At 40.3% G+C, this 18,134-nt stretch overlaps 2 protein-coding genes and 1 long non-coding RNA gene across 5 annotated transcripts; 2 read left to right on the top strand and 1 right to left on the bottom strand.

Moving 5' to 3' along the window:
* The first annotated feature begins 678 nt into the window (after positions 1 to 678).
* On the top strand, positions 679 to 2,054 carry LOC135563815 (uncharacterized). The gene is made up of 2 exons (XR_010460552.1): positions 679 to 929; positions 1,164 to 2,054. It is a non-coding gene; the product is annotated as an uncharacterized LOC135563815 (long non-coding RNA).
* Positions 2,055 to 2,963: 909 nt separating this feature from the next.
* On the bottom strand, positions 2,964 to 6,524 carry LOC115105589 (non-histone chromosomal protein HMG-14-like). Its single transcript, XM_029627793.2, has 6 exons — positions 6,361 to 6,524; positions 4,775 to 4,801; positions 4,563 to 4,592; positions 4,430 to 4,465; positions 4,221 to 4,328; positions 2,964 to 3,909 (listed from the first exon to the last, which is right to left on the bottom strand). The coding sequence occupies exons 1-6, from the start codon at positions 6,376 to 6,378 to the stop codon at positions 3,862 to 3,864; spliced, it is 267 nt and encodes an 88-aa protein (XP_029483653.1). The 5' UTR covers positions 6,379 to 6,524; the 3' UTR covers positions 2,964 to 3,861.
* A 469-nt stretch (positions 6,525 to 6,993) lies between these two features.
* Positions 6,994 to 16,984, top strand: LOC115105588 (guided entry of tail-anchored proteins factor 1-like). 3 transcript variants are annotated; one of them, XM_029627791.2, is made up of 5 exons: positions 6,994 to 7,103; positions 9,086 to 9,251; positions 15,466 to 15,533; positions 15,706 to 15,766; positions 16,492 to 16,984. In XM_029627791.2, the coding sequence occupies exons 1-5, from the start codon at positions 7,014 to 7,016 to the stop codon at positions 16,563 to 16,565; spliced, it is 459 nt and encodes a 152-aa protein (XP_029483651.1). In that variant the 5' UTR covers positions 6,994 to 7,013; the 3' UTR covers positions 16,566 to 16,984. The 3 variants fall into 3 exon arrangements, with proteins under 3 accessions (XP_029483651.1, XP_029483650.1, XP_029483652.1); XM_029627790.2 differs by having other exon boundaries at positions 6,995 to 7,103; positions 15,706 to 15,820; XM_029627792.2 differs by lacking the exon at positions 6,994 to 7,103 and adding an exon at positions 7,251 to 7,321 and having other exon boundaries at positions 15,706 to 15,820.
* Positions 16,985 to 18,134: the final 1,150 nt, after the last annotated feature.

The following is an 18,134-nucleotide window of genomic DNA, read 5'->3' as shown; positions in this document are numbered from 1 at the left end:
TTGAACTGTTTGGTTTCTGAAATATAATTCAATTAAATTTTAACAAATAGTCCTATCTTATGAAATCTTATTTTATGAAATAACACATATTTAGACAATCGGGCTTTGATTCCATTTGCTATTTTATATATTTTGTATATATTTGTATATTCTACATTGGATGTGATGTTTGTTCTGAAATGCAAATGATTTGACATTTAACATTGTATCTTGACTGTGTCAGAAAAGGAGGGGGTGGGATGGTAGAGAAGGCACAAATATACAGTGCCTTTGGAAAGTATTCAGGCCCGTTGACTTTTTCCAAATTTTGTTACTTTACAGGCATATTCTTTAAAAAAAAGGATCTTTAGCAATCTACACACAATACCCCACAATGATAAACCGAGAACAGGTTTGTAGACATTTTTGCAAATGTATTAAAAATAAAAAACAGATACCTTATTTACATAAGTATTCAGACCCTGCTATGAGACTCGAAATTGAGCTCAGTTGTGCTATTTTTTTATTTTTTTTGCATTTTGTTTAACTTGTTTTTTTACTTGTGTACATAATGTTACTGCTACCGTCTCTTATGACCTGAAAATAACTTCTGGACATGAGAATAGTGAAGGATATCCTGCTTTCACTGGAACAGGCCCAGATCCACACATTTTTGCATGAAGAAAAGAAGCAGGAAAAGGGGCCGCAGATCGGGCAGCCTTCTGAGAATCCGTAGGCAAGCGAGTAAACTCCATTTACCATCCGTTCTTCTTGCTAATATGCAATCATTGGAAAATAATATTGATAACCTACGATTAAGATTATCCTACCAACGGGATATAAAAAAACTAACATCTTATGTTTCACCGAGATGTTGCTGAACGACGATATGGACAGTATAGAGCTAGCGGGATTGTCCATGAACTGGCAGAACAGAGATGCTACCTCTGGTAAGACGAGGGGTGGGGGTGTGTGTCTATTTGTCATTAACAGCTGGTGTGCAATGTCTAATATTAAAAAAGCCTTGAGGTATTGCTTGCCTGAGGTAGAGTACCTTAGGATAAGCTGTAGACCACACTATCTACCAAGAGAGTTCTCATCTATATTATTTGTAGCTGTCTATTTAACACCATAGAACGAAGCTGGCACTAACACCGCTCTCAACCAACTCTATAACTCTCTAGGTTTTTCCAATGGCAGGGACTGGGAGACTAGTCAGGATCGAGGGAAAGATTAACGGAGCAAAGTACAGAGAGATCCTTAATGAAAGCCTAATCCAGAGCCCTGAGGACCTCAAGACTGGGGCAAAGGTTCACCTTCCAACAGAACAACGACCCTAAGCACACAGCCAAGGCAACGCAGGAGTGGCTTCAGGACAAGTCTCTAAATGTCCTTGAGTGGCCCAGCCAGAGCCAAGACTTGAACCCGATTGAATATCTCTGGAGAGACGTGTAAATTGAGAGGATCTGCAGAGAACAATGGGAGAAACTCCCCAAATACAGGTGTGCCAAGCTTGTAGCGTCATACCCAAGAAGACTCAAGGCTGTAATCGCTGCCAAAGGTGCTTCAACAAAGTACTGAGTTAAGGGTCTGAACACCTACGTGATATTTCAGGTGTTTTATTATTAATACATTTGCAAAAATTCCTACAAATCTGTTTGCTTTGTCATTAGGGGGTATTGTGTGTAGATTAAAGGACAAACATTTATTGAATCAATTTTAGAATAAGGCTGTAACCTAACAATGTTGAAAAAGTGAAGGGGTCTGAATACTTTCCGAAGGCACTGTATAAGCAAAATTGAAATTAGGATTACACTGAATGTAATCTAAGGATTAGTTAAATTACCCAGCTGCTTGATCAATCCCTCAACCCAATGTGCTGGGTTGTTTTAACCCAGCTATATAGACTAATTTACCAGCAGCTGGGTCAAGCGCTTAACCCAAGGGGCATGGTGTTTGACCAATATTGACTCACTGTAAAAATGTATATTGGAAAAATAATATGAATTGCCGTATTAGGCAAAACTCAATTTCTACCTTTTTAAGATGCCAAAATAAAAAAATTCAGTATCCTGTTTTTGTTTTTCGGGTCGTTTCAGTGCATGCATTCAACAACCTTTGGATGAAGGACTTCCACAGGGCCGCCATCTCCAAAGTTAATTCAAAAAGGCTATAATTCTGAACTGAGTTTGATTTAGTTTTTGTTTATTACCATTTTGTTAATCTTCTAAACTTTGATTGGTAGAAATATATTGCGCAGTTATAATTTGGCTCATCTAAACATCCTAAGGTCAACAGCCGCATAGTATTCACATTTCTCTTATGTAAATTTCGTAGCTACATTCACTCTGCCAAAACAGTACAGACACACCCTTCTAGATAACGTGAAACAGTCTAACCAGATCAAGTCAGTTAAGAACAAATTCATATTTTCAATGACAGGCTAGGAACAGTTGGTTAACTGCCTTATTCAGGTGCAGAACAGATTTTTTTAACCTTTTACCGGGGATTTGATCTTGCAACATTTGAGTTACTAGTCCTATGCTCAAACCACTAGGCTACCTGGGGCTAGTTGTGAGCTGTCAATAAATTACAAATGTAAATAGGACAATATTTTCATGTTGCACATTCTTTAGTTCTCATTAAATGCTTTCAATATTTAATTATACATTTCTACAATTTATAGTCGGTTTCTTGTCATTGAAATGTGAAGCCATTGACAATTTACTGATGGTCCCTCACTAGCCCCACAGCAATAAATTGTTTTTAGAGGCAGATGCACTTTAAATGTATTTATATTTTTCACATCGAGGACAGATACTGGCTGTTGTCATGGGAGTCTCAAAACTGGCATGTTTTTCTTTAGCTAATGCAATATGCATTGGTGGACAACCAGAACTATCATATCTAAAATACTGTGTAGTATTGACATGATTGTATGGATTCACACATCAGTCTATTTAGCACACAATGAGAAAAGATCAAACGATTACAACCACATTTTTATTGGTTTGTTTATACCAATCATGACACATCTATAAACAAAGAATACAAGAACTGTACACTTGTACTTGATACCTAAAACCCACATGAATATTGCTGGTTTGTGTATTTGACAGCTCAAGTGGATGTACAGTTTCTCAGCATCAAAAGGAACCATAGTCAACAGTATGTTTCACACTTATGTCATTAGCTTGGCTAAGAACAAAGAATTCAATTTACAATGTACCATTACACACTGCATATAGAAAGTTTGAAAACCCTTTTAAACAGCAGCTGTACACGTTTATTGCAATGCTATCACAGAACAGAGACAAAACCAATTACACGCAATGCACAGGCCTGATAGGGAGGAACTCCAGTGCTAGGGAATAGGTTTATTAAGCAGAATGGTTAAGAAAAAAAATGGCATGAGTACAATAGTTAACATACGGAACACGGCTTACAACATTCTAAAACATTTCTCATTATAAACAATAAAACTGTGTTGCCCCTTGAGGAATTCATCCCCACAATACAGGTTACAAATACCATCCCTCATATAGCCTATGGAATGTTAGTCTCTCAGGCAAGCTCTCCGTTTTGACCGGATCCTGTAAACAACGTGCTTGCATGTTCTTGATGCAGCAACCTGGCCCATTCCCACCCCACGGCAAAATTAAAAACCTTTGACATTTACAATAACCGTAATTGTTCCGGAGACGTAAAAATGTGGGATGTGATGAAATCCGTCTCCAAATGTATTTGTTCCATAAAAAAAATGTGTTTCTACAATCAAACTACTAAAAAACTTGCATTTAGAAAAGTCAATAAAAATATTCCCCTGAATTGTACAAGAAAGAGGAATAGGGGGCAGTGATAAAAGATGTGGTTTGAGAGATGTTATTCTGCCGCATCTTCTTTCTGTTCAGGTTCTTCTGTGGCTGGTTCCTGAAAATCAAACAAAAATGTATATTAAAAAAAGAGAGAAAAAAAGAGCACCATATCATGGGGCGGCAGGGTAGCCTAGTGGTTAGAGCGTTGGACTAGTAACCGAAAGGTTGCAAGTTTAAAACCCCGAGCTGACAAGGTACAAATCTGTCATTCTGCCCCTGAACAGGCAGTTAAACCCACTGTTCCTAGGCTGTCATTGAAAATAAGAATTTGTTCTTAACCGACTTGCCTAGTTAAATAAAGATAGATGGATTGTTTTTTCATTTATCTGTAAGAAGAAATACCTACATATCCCATCAGCCCCTTACCTCTTCCTCAGCTTTGGCTTCGCCATTCTCTGCAGGCGCCTCCTTCTCCTCAGGTGCAGCCTTCTTCACCTCCTTAGCCTTCTTGGGCTTGGGTACTGCCTTCTCCTTCTGTGTGTATGTACACACACACACAATACCTTAAGTCCTTAACTGCACTTAATTTACTATTAAATGTACATTCAACGTGGTTAATGTCAGCACTTCCTCACCTTTGGCTTGGGCTCTGCCTTTGGAGGGGCTGGTTTCTGCAATTAAAGGCATTTTAGCATGTGATTCTTAGCTGAAATTGTCTGTTTTTGGGTGCAAATGAAATGTGTCTACAAAGGTGTGTAATATACTCACATTTACCAATCTCTCAGATCTCCTCTTGGGCTGCAAAATATTTCAAAAGAAAAAAACAATTGTTTAATAAAAACAGGAGCAGATTTTGACAACATGGTTGATGCTGGCCCCTGGTGGCAAAGCAACAGAATTGTACTCAACATTTACATACTTGTTAAGAACCAGTGCCTTGATAAACAAATAAAATTATATTTGAGTAATATGTTACTCACCTCTGCTGCCTCAGCATCAGCGTTTGCCTGTGATAAAAGGAGAGAGGAATGTTAGTGACAACTCAGCAGGGCAACCGTGTTAGGTGGGTTGTACTGGGGGAGGGGCAGTTTAAATGCCATTAGTATTAGAGAAATTGTATAATATCTACCTCACTTGCATTGGCAATGTTAACATATACTTCTATGCAAATAAAGCCCTGTGAATTGAAATTGTGTAATCAAAAGTGGGCCTAAGGAGGCAACAGTGTTATGGTCACTGCCATATCTGCTTGTTTGTTCCACTTACATCATACATAAACTATTTAATACAAATACAGTACATGTCAACTTCCTTCAGTCATTAAGTAATGAACCAATTAACTTGCCAATAATTAGTACCCTGGGAAGAACTCAATTGCGTGCCCCTGGTCTCCTTCTCAAACACCATTGGATGGAAAAAGCCCTTCTGACCTTTTCCTCCAATGGGTTTTGAGAAAGGAGACCGGACGCAAGGAGTATGCAGTTTATATTTTCTCCATGCTGCTTGTACTCGCTTACAGAGGGGAATCCGACTCCTCCCCCCAACGCATTCATTCGTGATAAATGGACATTTGCCAAGCAACATTTACTGTCCTCTTCGCAGACCAGCCCGTCTACTCTGCGTTCCCGCCATTCATTCGAATTTCGAACTCTCCGAGATCCTCAGCGACTCAATGGTTACAGAATCTACTAAAATCCCCAGCAACAAGAGCGGCGCTGTGATGTCGACGAATCGCCATTGCATAACTCAGAATTGTCTCGAGCAAACAACAAAATGAAGGGCACACGAAAATAAAATAAAATCACACAAGCAAACATTCTACACGATGTAGGGTGACATGCGTCAACTTTTAAGCAGATTACGTTGTAACTATACATTTTGATATTGCAAAGCAAGAAAAACGTAAATGTTTGTCTTCCTCACAAGGGCAGCCATGACACACGACTTTGTGCCCTTTTTTGAAGAACCCTAGAAGCAGTCTTCTGCATACCATACCGCCCACCGAGCGTTGAACATATCCCAACAAATTAAGTTATTTGAATGATATTGCACTGAAGGATATGGATACACGGAATTAAATTAAAATTCAATGTTATACAATAAGTGCAGTCATATTTGCTTAAAAAAAAGATTGATGTCACCAACTTTATTTCTGCAGAATAGCCATCTCACGACATGGCTAACTCCTACTTCTCTTTGTCTGGCTTTAAGTAAATTACATTTTTAAACAACCACCATGAAAAAAAAAAAGTGACAAACCCCCCAAGTTACAAGACTGGATAAGGTAAATATAAAGCACCAAGTATTTCACCAGTTTTAATTTCCGAAGAGTAAAATCACAGCGTGAAAAGATAAGACGAAGAAAACCCGCCACTTTGCAAATCAAAACAGAGTGATACATTTTAAAACTCCTGACTGCACACAACAGCAGTGTAACAATGTTGCAGCGAAGAGGACCAAAACAACTTGCATTTCAACAATTGTACGTGCAAAAATACATGCATTTCATGCAATTGTGTTTTATCTCTCAAATGACACAAAATCAATACAAAAATATTCTACTTACTTTGCTCCTTTTAGGCATGGCTGTTTTGCGTATTTGTTAAAAGAAAAAAAGAGGGCAATGTTCCAAAACGGAGCAAGAAAAATACTGTTCGGTATAAGATTCAAACAGTACGTTCTATTACAGCGTAGCGAGACGTTAATGTTCCATTGGAACAAAACTAGCTCAAACCGGATTGGATTCCACCCCCCCTATTCAATTCATTACAGCGCTAACCTGACGGACAAACCACTCTCCGCCCCTGGCCATTGATTGGCTTTAGGAGTCGTCAACACATTTTCAAATCATAGCGAGATACCTGTGTGGATATCTTTACATGCCAATCAGATCTATATTTATTTGCCTTTCGACGAGGGGTGGGAAACCACGACACCCACTCCTTATACTTGCTCATACCCTTTATGGCAAAATATTGGTTAAAACGTTTAAACTCCACATATGGAGAGATTCCCTACACACAATACCCAATATTATCAGAATACAAAGTAACAATGCAGTATTTTCATACACGTAGGATTTTGGGGGGAAATAAATCAAACAGGCCAACGTTACTAGGCAAAAATACAAAATTATCAGTTTTTTTTTTATCTACACGGGGTAGAAAGACAAGGGGGTGTGCTTCCCTAGCGACGGCTATTGTAAATAATCAAAGGAAAATGGCGACTGTGTACGTCTGGTTGCTGGTCTTAGGGTCTGTGGTCTTATGCAACCTCGTCAAAATGTTGTTACCTTCAATTTCCTCCTATGTGAGTATGCCATTCATGTGGTAACATTGTGTAGAAATTGTAGCCCAGTTGTACCGGTAAATGTGTGTTCAAACTTTTAAATTGCGCCGGCATGTTTATCTGTAACATTTTAGCACAGAAACATGACATGACGTTCGTTCTACTGGGCGGGATTGACAAAGACCCGCCGGCAGTTAATGGCTGGTTGTGACTGTTCATCTCCCTCTCACCAAAACGATGTAATCTTCCCTATGAATTTATTTGACTTGATCCTCCCTTGCTCTTTTTAGCACCATAGGTGTTTTTAGTCTAAGACATTTCCGTGATACAAGGGTAAATGCCAGATTTGGGTATGTAGTACATTTGAGTTTGAAATCTGGAAAATAACATCACGTGTATAATGGAGTCTAGCTGTGCATATCTCATTGGTTTAGTGCTATGGCAAAGTGATATTGATTCAAATGAGTGTTTTTTTTCTTCCATAAGCAACATTTAAACTAATGTAAAATGTTGTCAGATCCTTAAACACCAAATCCCGTGTTGGCCACATAGGCCACAGTAGCAGATAATGTTGTCATGATACCAGCATTTTGTCTTCCAAGTTTAATATATACTTGACACTCGATACCTTAACAACAAAACAAGAATGCTTATGAGCTAAAGTAATCGAATGGCGCTTGATCCAGACAGATACATTCAACTACTACTCTGTTCAATTATTAGGGATATATTGAGCTCAATATCAAATCAACTTGTATTGGTCACGTACACATATTTAGCAGATGCTATTGCGGGTGTAGTGAAATGCTTGAAATCATTATGTTAGAATTGTTTTACTTCAAAGTTTTTCTGAGACAGCCATGTATGCATGCATTCATTAATACATTATACAATACGTTTGACTTTGTTTTTACCAATATAAATACATAACAATATAATGGTATTTGAATTGTACATCTCCTGATAAACTGGGTGAAATAAGGTGTAGTTCATGGCCTATCCACAATACAAGTTAATGCATATTCAGTAGGAGTGTGTGCATGCATTAAGTTATTGAGCTTGTTTTGGCTGATTTCATGGGGCTACAGGTAACATACAATATGTTTCCCTTACATTTGGGACTTATTTGTTGTACTGATCAACAACATTTACTTAGAAGTAGCTTATTTGATAAAAATGTGCTCTGTTGCTTTAATCATTAATGACGTCATTCAAAAGGAAAGAGGGGAGCGGCCCATCAGAGCAACAGAGGCTATAGATAATCTTTGGGAGAGATTTGAGAGAGAGACCAAGACCAAATAAGTGAATTCATTTTTTGGAGGCAATCTGCTTTTAAATCAGCATATTTTGTGTTATGGTTTGCATAATATCACAAAGTACTAGGGAAGTGAATCGATGTTAGCTTTAGCTGTCAGCTAGCAAGGAAAGTTAGCCTTCAAAGCTGGAAGCTACTGGTATCTTCTTGCATTGTAAAGTGTTCTAGCCTGTATGGACATTGTTAAAAAATTTCTACATGCTGTGTCACAATATTCAAGTGTGTTAACTTCGGTGCAACATGATTGGGGAACAGAATGCAGCACAGACTCCCAGTGCAGGCTTTTTACAGAAGTACTGAAAGTAACAACAATTCTAGTATGAACCGTTTGTCATGGTCTAGTATTAAAAAAACTACATATGTTTCGATATATCATGCAACACTAATAGCAAATAGAATACTGTCAATACACAAGTATGTTGCCATCAAATCAATAACTGGAGAAAACACATGAATCCCTCTTAATCGGCCATTGATTAGTGCTAATTCCTGTGTTTATTTTGTGCTAACACCCTGCAGTTTGATAACACAATTATCTGTGATGATACCTTACTGCATAGTTCACTTTTAAGCAGGCTACCCCAGCCAGTCACTGCCCAGTAGTTAAGTGAATCAAAATGCAACTCGTGAATAACATGCTTAGAAACCATTAGATTGATCTTTTTGGCTGTATTTTCTTCTATTGAAGCTGTCCAAAGTTTTCCAGAAGAATGTGGAAGATGAGATAGAGATCAGGGCAGCGATTCAGACCATGAAGAAGGAGCTTTCTTCCATCAACATGATGGACGAGTTCGCCAGGTACGCACGGCTCGAGCGCAAGATCAACAAGATGACGGACAAGTTGAAGACTTATGGTAATAAGCGGACAGCATTATATCTCTGTCTCTACCCCTCAACGCTATGATCGTTTATGTACATGTTCTAGAAATTTCACACCAAAAGGCCTCACACAACACCTTATTCAACATAACCAATATAGTTTATTATCTAAAGTCAACACAGATAAGTATGCATTGTTCCCCAAACTTTTAGATTTTCACAAAATTCAACACTATTAAAATAATGAGACATGGCGGAGGTATCACCAATTGTTTCTCTTCCCTCTCAGCTGATTTAGTAGATGGGAAAACTCTTTAATAACCAATTTGGTCCATGTCTCTATTGGGGACTAGGCACATGTACACTGAGTGAACAAAACATGAACAACACCTTCCTAATATTGAGTTGCCCTCAGAACAGCCTCAACCTAATATTGAGTTGCCCTCAGAACAGCCTCAATTTGTCGTGACATGGACTCTACAAGCTGTCAAGCATTCCATAGGGATGATGACTCCAATGCTTCCCACAGTTGTGTCAAGTTGCGGTGCTTGACACAAACCGGTGCGCCTGGCACCTACTACAATACCCCGTTCATTTAGTCTAGCCCCCTCTGAATGGCGCCAACAGATATGGAAGCTATGCTAGCATCTCAGCAACTTTCCAGTATTTAATTTGTTTTGTGTGATATTTCTTACATTATAAGCCCAGAATGTTTTTTTGTGTTATTACTTACAGCCAGAAATAACTTTTGGATATCAAAGCGGCGGTAACTCACCAGCATTGCGACCAGAAATATTACTTTCTCGAATTGCATCCTTTGATCATACCCCCCAGGTCAATTGAACTTATTCCAGAGGCTGCTCCAAGACACCGCTGGCGGAGAAGAGGTATTCGGAGTGGACTTCTAGTCCATCTCAGGAGGTGTGTACACCATCCTCCGCTTCCGAGTATATTACTCGGTAATGTTCACTCCCTGGACAATAAAGTAGACGAGCTCAGAACGAGGATCTCCTTCCAGAGAGGCAACAGGGACTGTAACATACTGGAAACCACATACCCTGAGGCCGTATTTATTGTAGCTGGGGATTTTAACAAAGCAAATTTGAGAAAAATGCTACTGAAGTTCTATCAACACATTGCCTGTAGTAATCGCGCTTCAAAAACTCTCAACCATTGTTGCTCTCCCTTCCAGGATGGCTACAAGGCACCCCCTGCCCTTCCTTTGGCAAATCAGATCACGACTCCATTCTGCTCCTCCCTTCCTATAGGCAGAAACTCAAACAGGAAGTACCCGTGCTAAGGTCTATACAATGTTGGTCTGACCAATCGGAATCCATGCTTCAAGATTGTTTTGATCACGCGGACTGTGATATGTTCCGGGTTGCCTCTGAGAATAACATTGAGTTCATCAGGAAGTTTATAGGGGATGTTGTTCCGACTGTGACTATTAAAACCCACTGCATTTAACCACGGAAAGGTGACTGGGAATATGGTTGAATATAAACAGTGCAGTTATTCCCTCCGTAAGGCAATCAAACAGGCAAAACGTCAGGACAAAGTGGAGTCACAAGGCAACGGCTCAGACACGAGAGGTATGTGGCAGGGTCTACAGACAATCACGGATTACATAGGGAACACCGTCTTGCTCCCGGACAAGCTAAACACCTTTTCTCGCTTTGATGATAACACAGTGTCACTGACGCGACCCGCTCCCAAGGACTGTGGGCTCTCATTCTCCGTGGCCGACGTGAGTAAGACATTTAAGCATGTCATCCTTCGCAAGGCTCCCGGCCCGACAGCATCCCTAGCCACATCCTCAGAGCATGCGCAGACCAGCTGGCTGGAGTGTTTATGGACATATTCATTCTCTCCCTATCCCAGTCTGTATTCCCCACTTCCTTCAAGATGTCCACCATTGTTCCAAGAAAGCAAATTAACTGAACTAAATGACTCGCCCTGTAGCACTCACTTCTGCCATCATGAAGTGTTTTGATAGGATCCTTAACTAGCCTCCTTAACTAGCCTATCACCTCCACCTTACCTGACACCCTAGGCCCACTTAAATTTGCATACCGCCCCAATAGATCCACAGACGATGCAATCGCCATTGCTTTGCACACTGCTCTATCCCATCTGGACAAGAGTAATACCTATGTAAGAATGCTGTTCATTGACTACAACTCAGCATACCCTCCACGCTAATCATTCAGCTCGGGCCCCTGGGTCTGAACCCCGCCCTGTGCAACTGGGTCCTGGACTTCCTGACTGGCCACCCCCAGGTGGTGAAGGTAGGAAACAACACCTCCACTAAGCTGATCCTCAACACAGGAGCCCCATAAGGGTGCGTGCTCAGCCCCCTCATGGACTCCCTGTTCACCCATGACTGTGTGGCCACGCATGCCTCCAACTCAATCATCCAGTTTGTAGACGACAGAACAGTATTAGGCCTGGTTACTAACAATGACTAGACAGCTTACAGGGAGGAGGTGAGGGCCCTGGCGGAGTGGTGCCGGGAAAATAACCTCTCCCTCAACGTCAACAAAATGAAGGAGCTGATCGTAGACTTCAGGAGACAGCAGAGGGAGCACGCTCCTATCCACATCGACGGGACCGCAGTAGAGATGGCAAAAAGCTTCTGAAATGGTCCACCCACACAGACAGTGTGGTGAAGAGGACACAAAAGCGCCTCTTCAACCCCCAGGAGGCTGAAGTAATTCGGCTTGGCCCCTAAAACCCTCACAAACTTTACAGATGCACAATTGAGAGCATCCTGTCGGGCTGTATCACCGCCTGGTACGGCAACTACACCGCCCGCAACCGCAGGGCTGTCTAGAGGGTGGTGCGGTCTGCCCAACGCATCACCGGGGTCACACTGCCTGCCCTCCAGGAGACCTACAGCAACCAATGTCACAGGAATGCCAAAAAGATAATCAAGGACATAAACCACCCGAGCCACTGCCTGTTCAACCCGCTTTCATCCAGAAGGCGAGGTCAGAACAAGTATATATCAAAGCTGGGACCGAGAGACTAAAAAACAGCATCTATCTCAAGGCCATCCGAATGTTAAATAGCCATCACTAGCCGGCTACTATCACGGTCACTCAACCCTGCACCTTAGAGGCTGCTTCCCTATAAATGGAATCACTGGTCACTTTAATAATGGAACACTAGTCACTTTTTAATAATTTTTACATACTCTTTTACTCATTTCATATGTATATACTGTATTCCAATAAAACAGTAAGGCACGAGGGGGTGTGGTATATGGCCAATACACCACTGCTAAGGGCTGTTCTTATGCCCGATGCATCGAGGAGTGCCTGGACACAGCCTTTAGCCGTGGTATATTGGCCATGCACCACAAACCCTGGAGGTGCCTTATTCCAATTATAAATGGGTTACCAATGTAATTGGAGCAGTAAAAATATTTTTTTGTTGTCATACCCATGGTATACCGTCTGATATACCACAGTTGTCAGCCAATCAGCATACAGGGCTCGAAGCACCCAGTTTGTAATGTATTTTAGTCAATGCCACTCTGACATTGCTCGTCCTAATATTTATATATTTCTTAACTGCATTCTTTTACTTTCAGATTTGTGTGTATTGTTGTGAGTTGTTAGATATTACTGCACTGTTGGAGCTAGGATAACAAGCAATTCGCTACACCCGCAATATCTGCTAAATATGTGTATGTGATCAATAAAATTTGATTTGACATACACAATCCGTGTCTCAAGGCTTAAAAATCCTTGACTTTTTCCTCATTTTGTTGTTACAAAGTGGATTTAATTGTTATTTATTGTCAACGATCTACACAAAATACCATTCAGAAGCACACCACTTCCACAAGTCACAAAAATAAATAATGCAAAAATAAAATACTAATATATTTTCATTAGATAAGTATTCAACTCTGAGTCAATACATGTTAGAATCACCTATTGGCATCAATTGCAGCTAAGCTGTTTTTGGTAAGTCTAAGAGCTTTGCAAACCTGGATTGTACAATATTTGCTCATTGTTCTTTGTAAAATTCAAGCTCTGTCAAGTTGGTTGTTGATCATTGCTAGACAGTCATTTTCATGTTTTGCCATAGATTTTCATGACGCTTTTAAAGTCAAAACTGTAACTAAGCCAGGAACATTCGATGTTGTCTTAGTAAGTAACTCCAGTGTATATTTGGCTTTGCGTTTTAGGTTATTGTCCTTCTGAAAGGTGGATTTGTCTCTCAGTGCTTGTTGAAAAGCAGACTGAACCAGGTTTTGTTTCAGGACTTTGTCTGTGCTTAGCTCTGTTCCTTTTCTTTTTATCCTAAAAAACTCCATAGTCTTTGCCAATGACAAGCACATAAAATGATGCAGCCACCACCATGCTTGAAAATATGAAGAGTGGTATTCAGTGATGCGTTTTGTTGGATCTGCCCCAAGCATAATGCTTTGTATTCAGGACAAAAAGTTAATTTATTTCCCACATTTTTTTGCAGTATGTGTAACCTTTTATTTAACTAGGCAAGTCAGTTAAGATCAAATTCTTATTTACAATGACAGTCTACCCTGGCCAAACCTGGACAATGCTGGGCCAATTGCGCGCCGCACTATGGGACTCCCAATCACGGCCAGATGTAATTCAGCCTGGATTCGAACCAGTACTGCAGTGATGCTTCTTGCAACGAGTATGGTGTGCCTTAGACCGCTGCGCCACTCAGGAGCCCTGTCGTGCGATATTGCAAACAGGATGCATGTTTTGGAATATTGGAATTCTTTTCACACTGTGATTTAGGTTATTATTGTGTACTAACTACTATGTTGTTGATCCATCCTCAGTTTTCTCCTGTCACAGCCATTCAACTCTAACTGGTTTAAAATCACCATTGGCCTCATGATGAAATCCCTGTGCAGTTTCCTTCCTTTGTCAACTGAGTTAGGAAGGATGCCTGAATCTTTGTAATGACTGGGTGTATTGATACACCATCCAAAATGTAATTAATAGAGATGCGGTAGTCATTAATGTTAAACACCTTTATTGCACACAGTTAGTACATGCAATTTATTATGTGACTTGTTAAGCACATTTGTACTCCCGAAGTTATTTATGCATGCCATAACAAAGGGGTTGAATACTTATTATTATTAACTCAAGACATTTCAGCGTTTCATTTTTTAATTAATTTGTAAACATTTCTAAAAATATCATTCCACTTTGACATAATGGAGTATTGTTTGTAGATCAGTGACATAACATCTAAATGTAATCTATTCTAAATTCAGGCTGTAACACATAAATGTGGGAAAAAAGCCTAGGGGTGTAAATACTTTTTGAAGGCACTGTATATACTTGTAGAGGCCTTTTTAAGTAGTTCGTACTACACTCCGTTGACATTTAGTTTAAGGGTAGAATGTGCTGTATTGGCTGCATATTCCTGTTCTCACTGGAGTCACAGTAACTCTACCACACCACCTATCATTTAAAATTCATAATCCAAGGACAATGGCACAGGGAAATAATGCTTGGTAGAAATGTTCATATCTTTAGGGTAGTTGGCTAAAGTGATTAAGTGAATGCAGCTATCGGTATGAATCCATGGAGGGTTTTGAATTATAAATCTCCCATAATCCTCAGGGTAGAGCTGGTGGAGGATGAATGAAGATAAAGGTGACCTTGACGTCAGACACTTCCAGTGGCTTGACCAAAGCTTCTTTGGGGAGGGGCAACACTTCTGCTGACCTCTCTGTCACTGTCTCGCTCAACTCCTAACCAGCTGTTGTACAGTCTCACCTGCTAGCCTTAAAGACAGTTTGGAACAGTTTGTGTATATATATTATGACTATAGTTTTTTTTGTTTTGGTCTTCGTCAAGGGTTTTCTCAGCTGTTCGTGCACACAAATGTTTCTAGTGGCAAGCCAAAGTTTGTAGCCGAAGTCTATGCCCCTTCGTCGGTGATTGGTCAACAGTAGGGATTCTTCAATGAAGTGTTTGTGGTCATTCATCGAGAGACAAATCGGTTTCACCGACTTCGCTTTACCTCAAGAAATGCTTTTGTGTGCACGAACAGCTGAAGAAACCCTTGCCGAAGACCAAAACGTCACATAATGCCATCATAATATATGCACAAACTGTTCCAAACTGTTTCGGATGGGAAGCCTGCGGACACCTTTACAGTCCCATTGTGACAAATTGTCTCTGTGGGGAAACCACACCCAGTCGTCAGTTTGTTGTCTGAAGTTTGCATTTTCCTTTCTTCCCTCAGTTAAATCCAGAACTGGTCAGCAGACCAAAATCAAATGGGTCGTCAACATAGTGTATTATATTCTGCAGGTAAGTGAAGTAGAGCAGATTTATTATTATTTACATTTATTGGTATATTTTCATAGTAGCTCAGATTATTTCACAATCTTGCAATAGGAAACTATGCAAATATTTAATCGAGATTTGGGACTGGGGATGATGACTGACCCCCCCCCCCCCCCCCCCTTTCCGTCTCTCCAAGGCTGTGCTGATGATCTCTCTGATCTGGAAATACTATGCTGACCCAGTGACGGTCTTGCCCAGTAAGTGGATTTCTCCTCTAGAGCGAATGGTGGCCTTCCCATCTGGATTAGCAGGTAAAACAGATTACAGCGCCTGCCCTGAGAGGGGCTCTAACACCAGTAGGGGTTGCGGCTCAAATGCCACCCTATTCCCTATATTGTGCACTACTTTTAACCAAAGGACACTCTTCAAAGTAGTGCATTAGATAGGAATAGAGTGCTATTTCAGACACACAGTGATATTTCAGGATAACAGAACTTACTGTACAGTGTATAGCCTACAGTACTTTGCACCTGTAGCTTCCTTTAGGTATGCAGATAGCTCTACTGTTTATATAAATGAACAGTAATGGAGGTAAATGAGGATTGTATTAGTGCTATTCAATCCATTCAACTCAATCCATTCAACTCAATGTCTGTTTTGTTTTAAAGCTCAAAGTGAGCAGAATGAATACCAGTTCCCTCCTCTTTAAAGAGTAATTTTTGAGCAGATGTTTCCTCAGCTCTATTTAAACCCAAAAGTATGTTTCTCTAAGAACAGTAATACCTATGGATCACTTCTAAATCCCTGCCTGTGGATTTGTCACATTTTTATGATTTAAATTGTTTGGCTTGATCTGTGATTGAGAATCTTTATCGTTTACAATTTTAAATGAGGTTAGATGACATTGATCTGGTCTCTGGATCTGGATCTAAATGGTAATATAATGATTATTCATTCACCTGCTCTTGTGCCTGTGTTTCAGGTGGTGTTGGAATCACATGCTGGCTCGTTGTTTGTAACAAGGTAGTGGCTATAATTCTCCAAGCGGTGGCTTGACAGCCTAAACTTGACTGTCTACTTTGAGACCAAATTATGCAATTGTTGTTGCTATTTAGTTCAATTTAATGAGAAGATTTGTAAATATTTTTCATACACTGGCCTTGATATTTAAATGTTTTGTGTTGAGACTGTTTCTTTTTTTTTGTTTCACTGCTTTTTGATAAACCAGCAGGGTTGTTTTGTTGCATTTTCTTTCTTTCCAAATCCATTCCTCTTCATGAAACTAGTGTGAACAATTGTGGCTTAATACTTTGGTTACAATTTGTTCGTATTCTGAAGGATTCAAGCCATATCATTATTTTACCTACATGACAGTGTTCTGCTTTCCATTTGTGTTTGTCGGTTGCCTACTTTTCTAACCCTCTTCCAGAATTATTCTTGTGGTTGACATATCAATAAAACCATGCCAAACATTATTTGTGCCTGGATTTATAAGTTAAGACATACACTACCTTTCAAGGATAAATGTCACGGAAGGTTAAGGCTGTTATAGAAAGTGCAAGGTCAACCTCTAGCTAGTCTATTCTAAATTAGATGCCGATCGGAAAGTGAATCAAAACTCATGCAGTAGGCCTACACGAAATATACTTTTTAAAAAGAACGCTTCGACACTGAACAAAAATATAAATGCAACAATTTCAAAGATTTGCCTGAGTTACAGTTCATAAATTTAAAAAAATAAAATAAACGTCCCTTTTTCAGGACCCTGTCTTTCAAAGATAATTTGTAAAAATCCTAATAACTTCACAGATCTTCATTGTAAAGGGTTTAAACACTGTTTCCCATGCTTGTTCAATGAACCATAAACAATTAATGAACATGCACCTGTGGAACGGTCGTTAAGACACTAACAGCTTACAGACGCTAGGCAATTAAGGTCACAGTTATGAAAACTTAGGACACTAAAGAGGCCTTTCTACATTTGAAAATCACACCCGTGGGACAGGTACAGGATGGCAACAACAAATGCCCATGTTTACACCAGGAATGCACAATCCTTCCATCAGTGCTCAGACTGTCTGCAATAGGCTGAGAGAGGCTGGACTGAGGGCTTGTAGGCCTGTTGTAAGGCAGGTCCTCACCAGACAACACCGGCAACAACATTGACTATGGGCACAAACCCACCATCGCTGGACCAGACAGGACTGGCAAAAAGTGCTCTTCACTGACGAGTCGTGGTTTTGTCTCACCAGAGGTGATGGTTGGATTCACGTTTATCGTCGAAGGAATGAGCGTTACACTGAGGCCTGCACTCTTTAGCGGGATCGATTTGGAGGTGGAGGGTCCGTCATGGTCTTGGGCGGTGTGTCACAGCATCATCGGACTGCGCTTGTTGTCATTGCAGGCAATCTCAACGCTGTGTGTTACAGGGAAGACATCCTACTCACCACCATAGGGATGGTGCCAGTTTTCCTTCAGACGTGCCGCTTGACATTCAGGCCAAAAAGTTCAATCTTAATTTCATTAGACCAGAGAATATTGTTTCTCATGGTCTGAGAGTCCTTTGGGTGCCTTTTGGCAAACTTTAGGCGGGCTTGTTATGTGCCTTTTTACTGAAGAGTGGCT

Source organism: Oncorhynchus nerka, linkage group LG22 (genome assembly GCF_034236695.1).
Source record: "Oncorhynchus nerka isolate Pitt River linkage group LG22, Oner_Uvic_2.0, whole genome shotgun sequence".
Taxonomy (NCBI): Eukaryota; Metazoa; Chordata; class Actinopteri; order Salmoniformes; family Salmonidae; genus Oncorhynchus; species Oncorhynchus nerka.
The sequence above is the reverse complement of the archived record's forward strand: the minus strand, read 5'-3'. Positions and strand labels throughout refer to the sequence as shown.

Coding starts and splice junctions, on each gene's coding strand:
- LOC115105589 (XM_029627793.2), bottom strand. Junction 4,466..4,562: donor GATCTGAGAGATTGGTAAAT/GTGAGTATATTA, acceptor CTTTAATTGCAG/AAACCAGCCCCTCCAAAGGC. Junction 4,329..4,429: donor AGGCAGAGCCCAAGCCAAAG/GTGAGGAAGTGC, acceptor ACATACACACAG/AAGGAGAAGGCAGTACCCAA.
- LOC115105588 (XM_029627790.2), top strand. CDS start 7,014: ATGGCGACTGTGTACGTCTGGTTGCTGGTCTTAGGGTCTGTGGTCTTA. Junction 9,252..15,465: donor GGACAAGTTGAAGACTTATG/GTAATAAGCGGA, acceptor TTCTTCCCTCAG/TTAAATCCAGAACTGGTCAG. Junction 15,534..15,705: donor TAGTGTATTATATTCTGCAG/GTAAGTGAAGTA, acceptor CGTCTCTCCAAG/GCTGTGCTGATGATCTCTCT.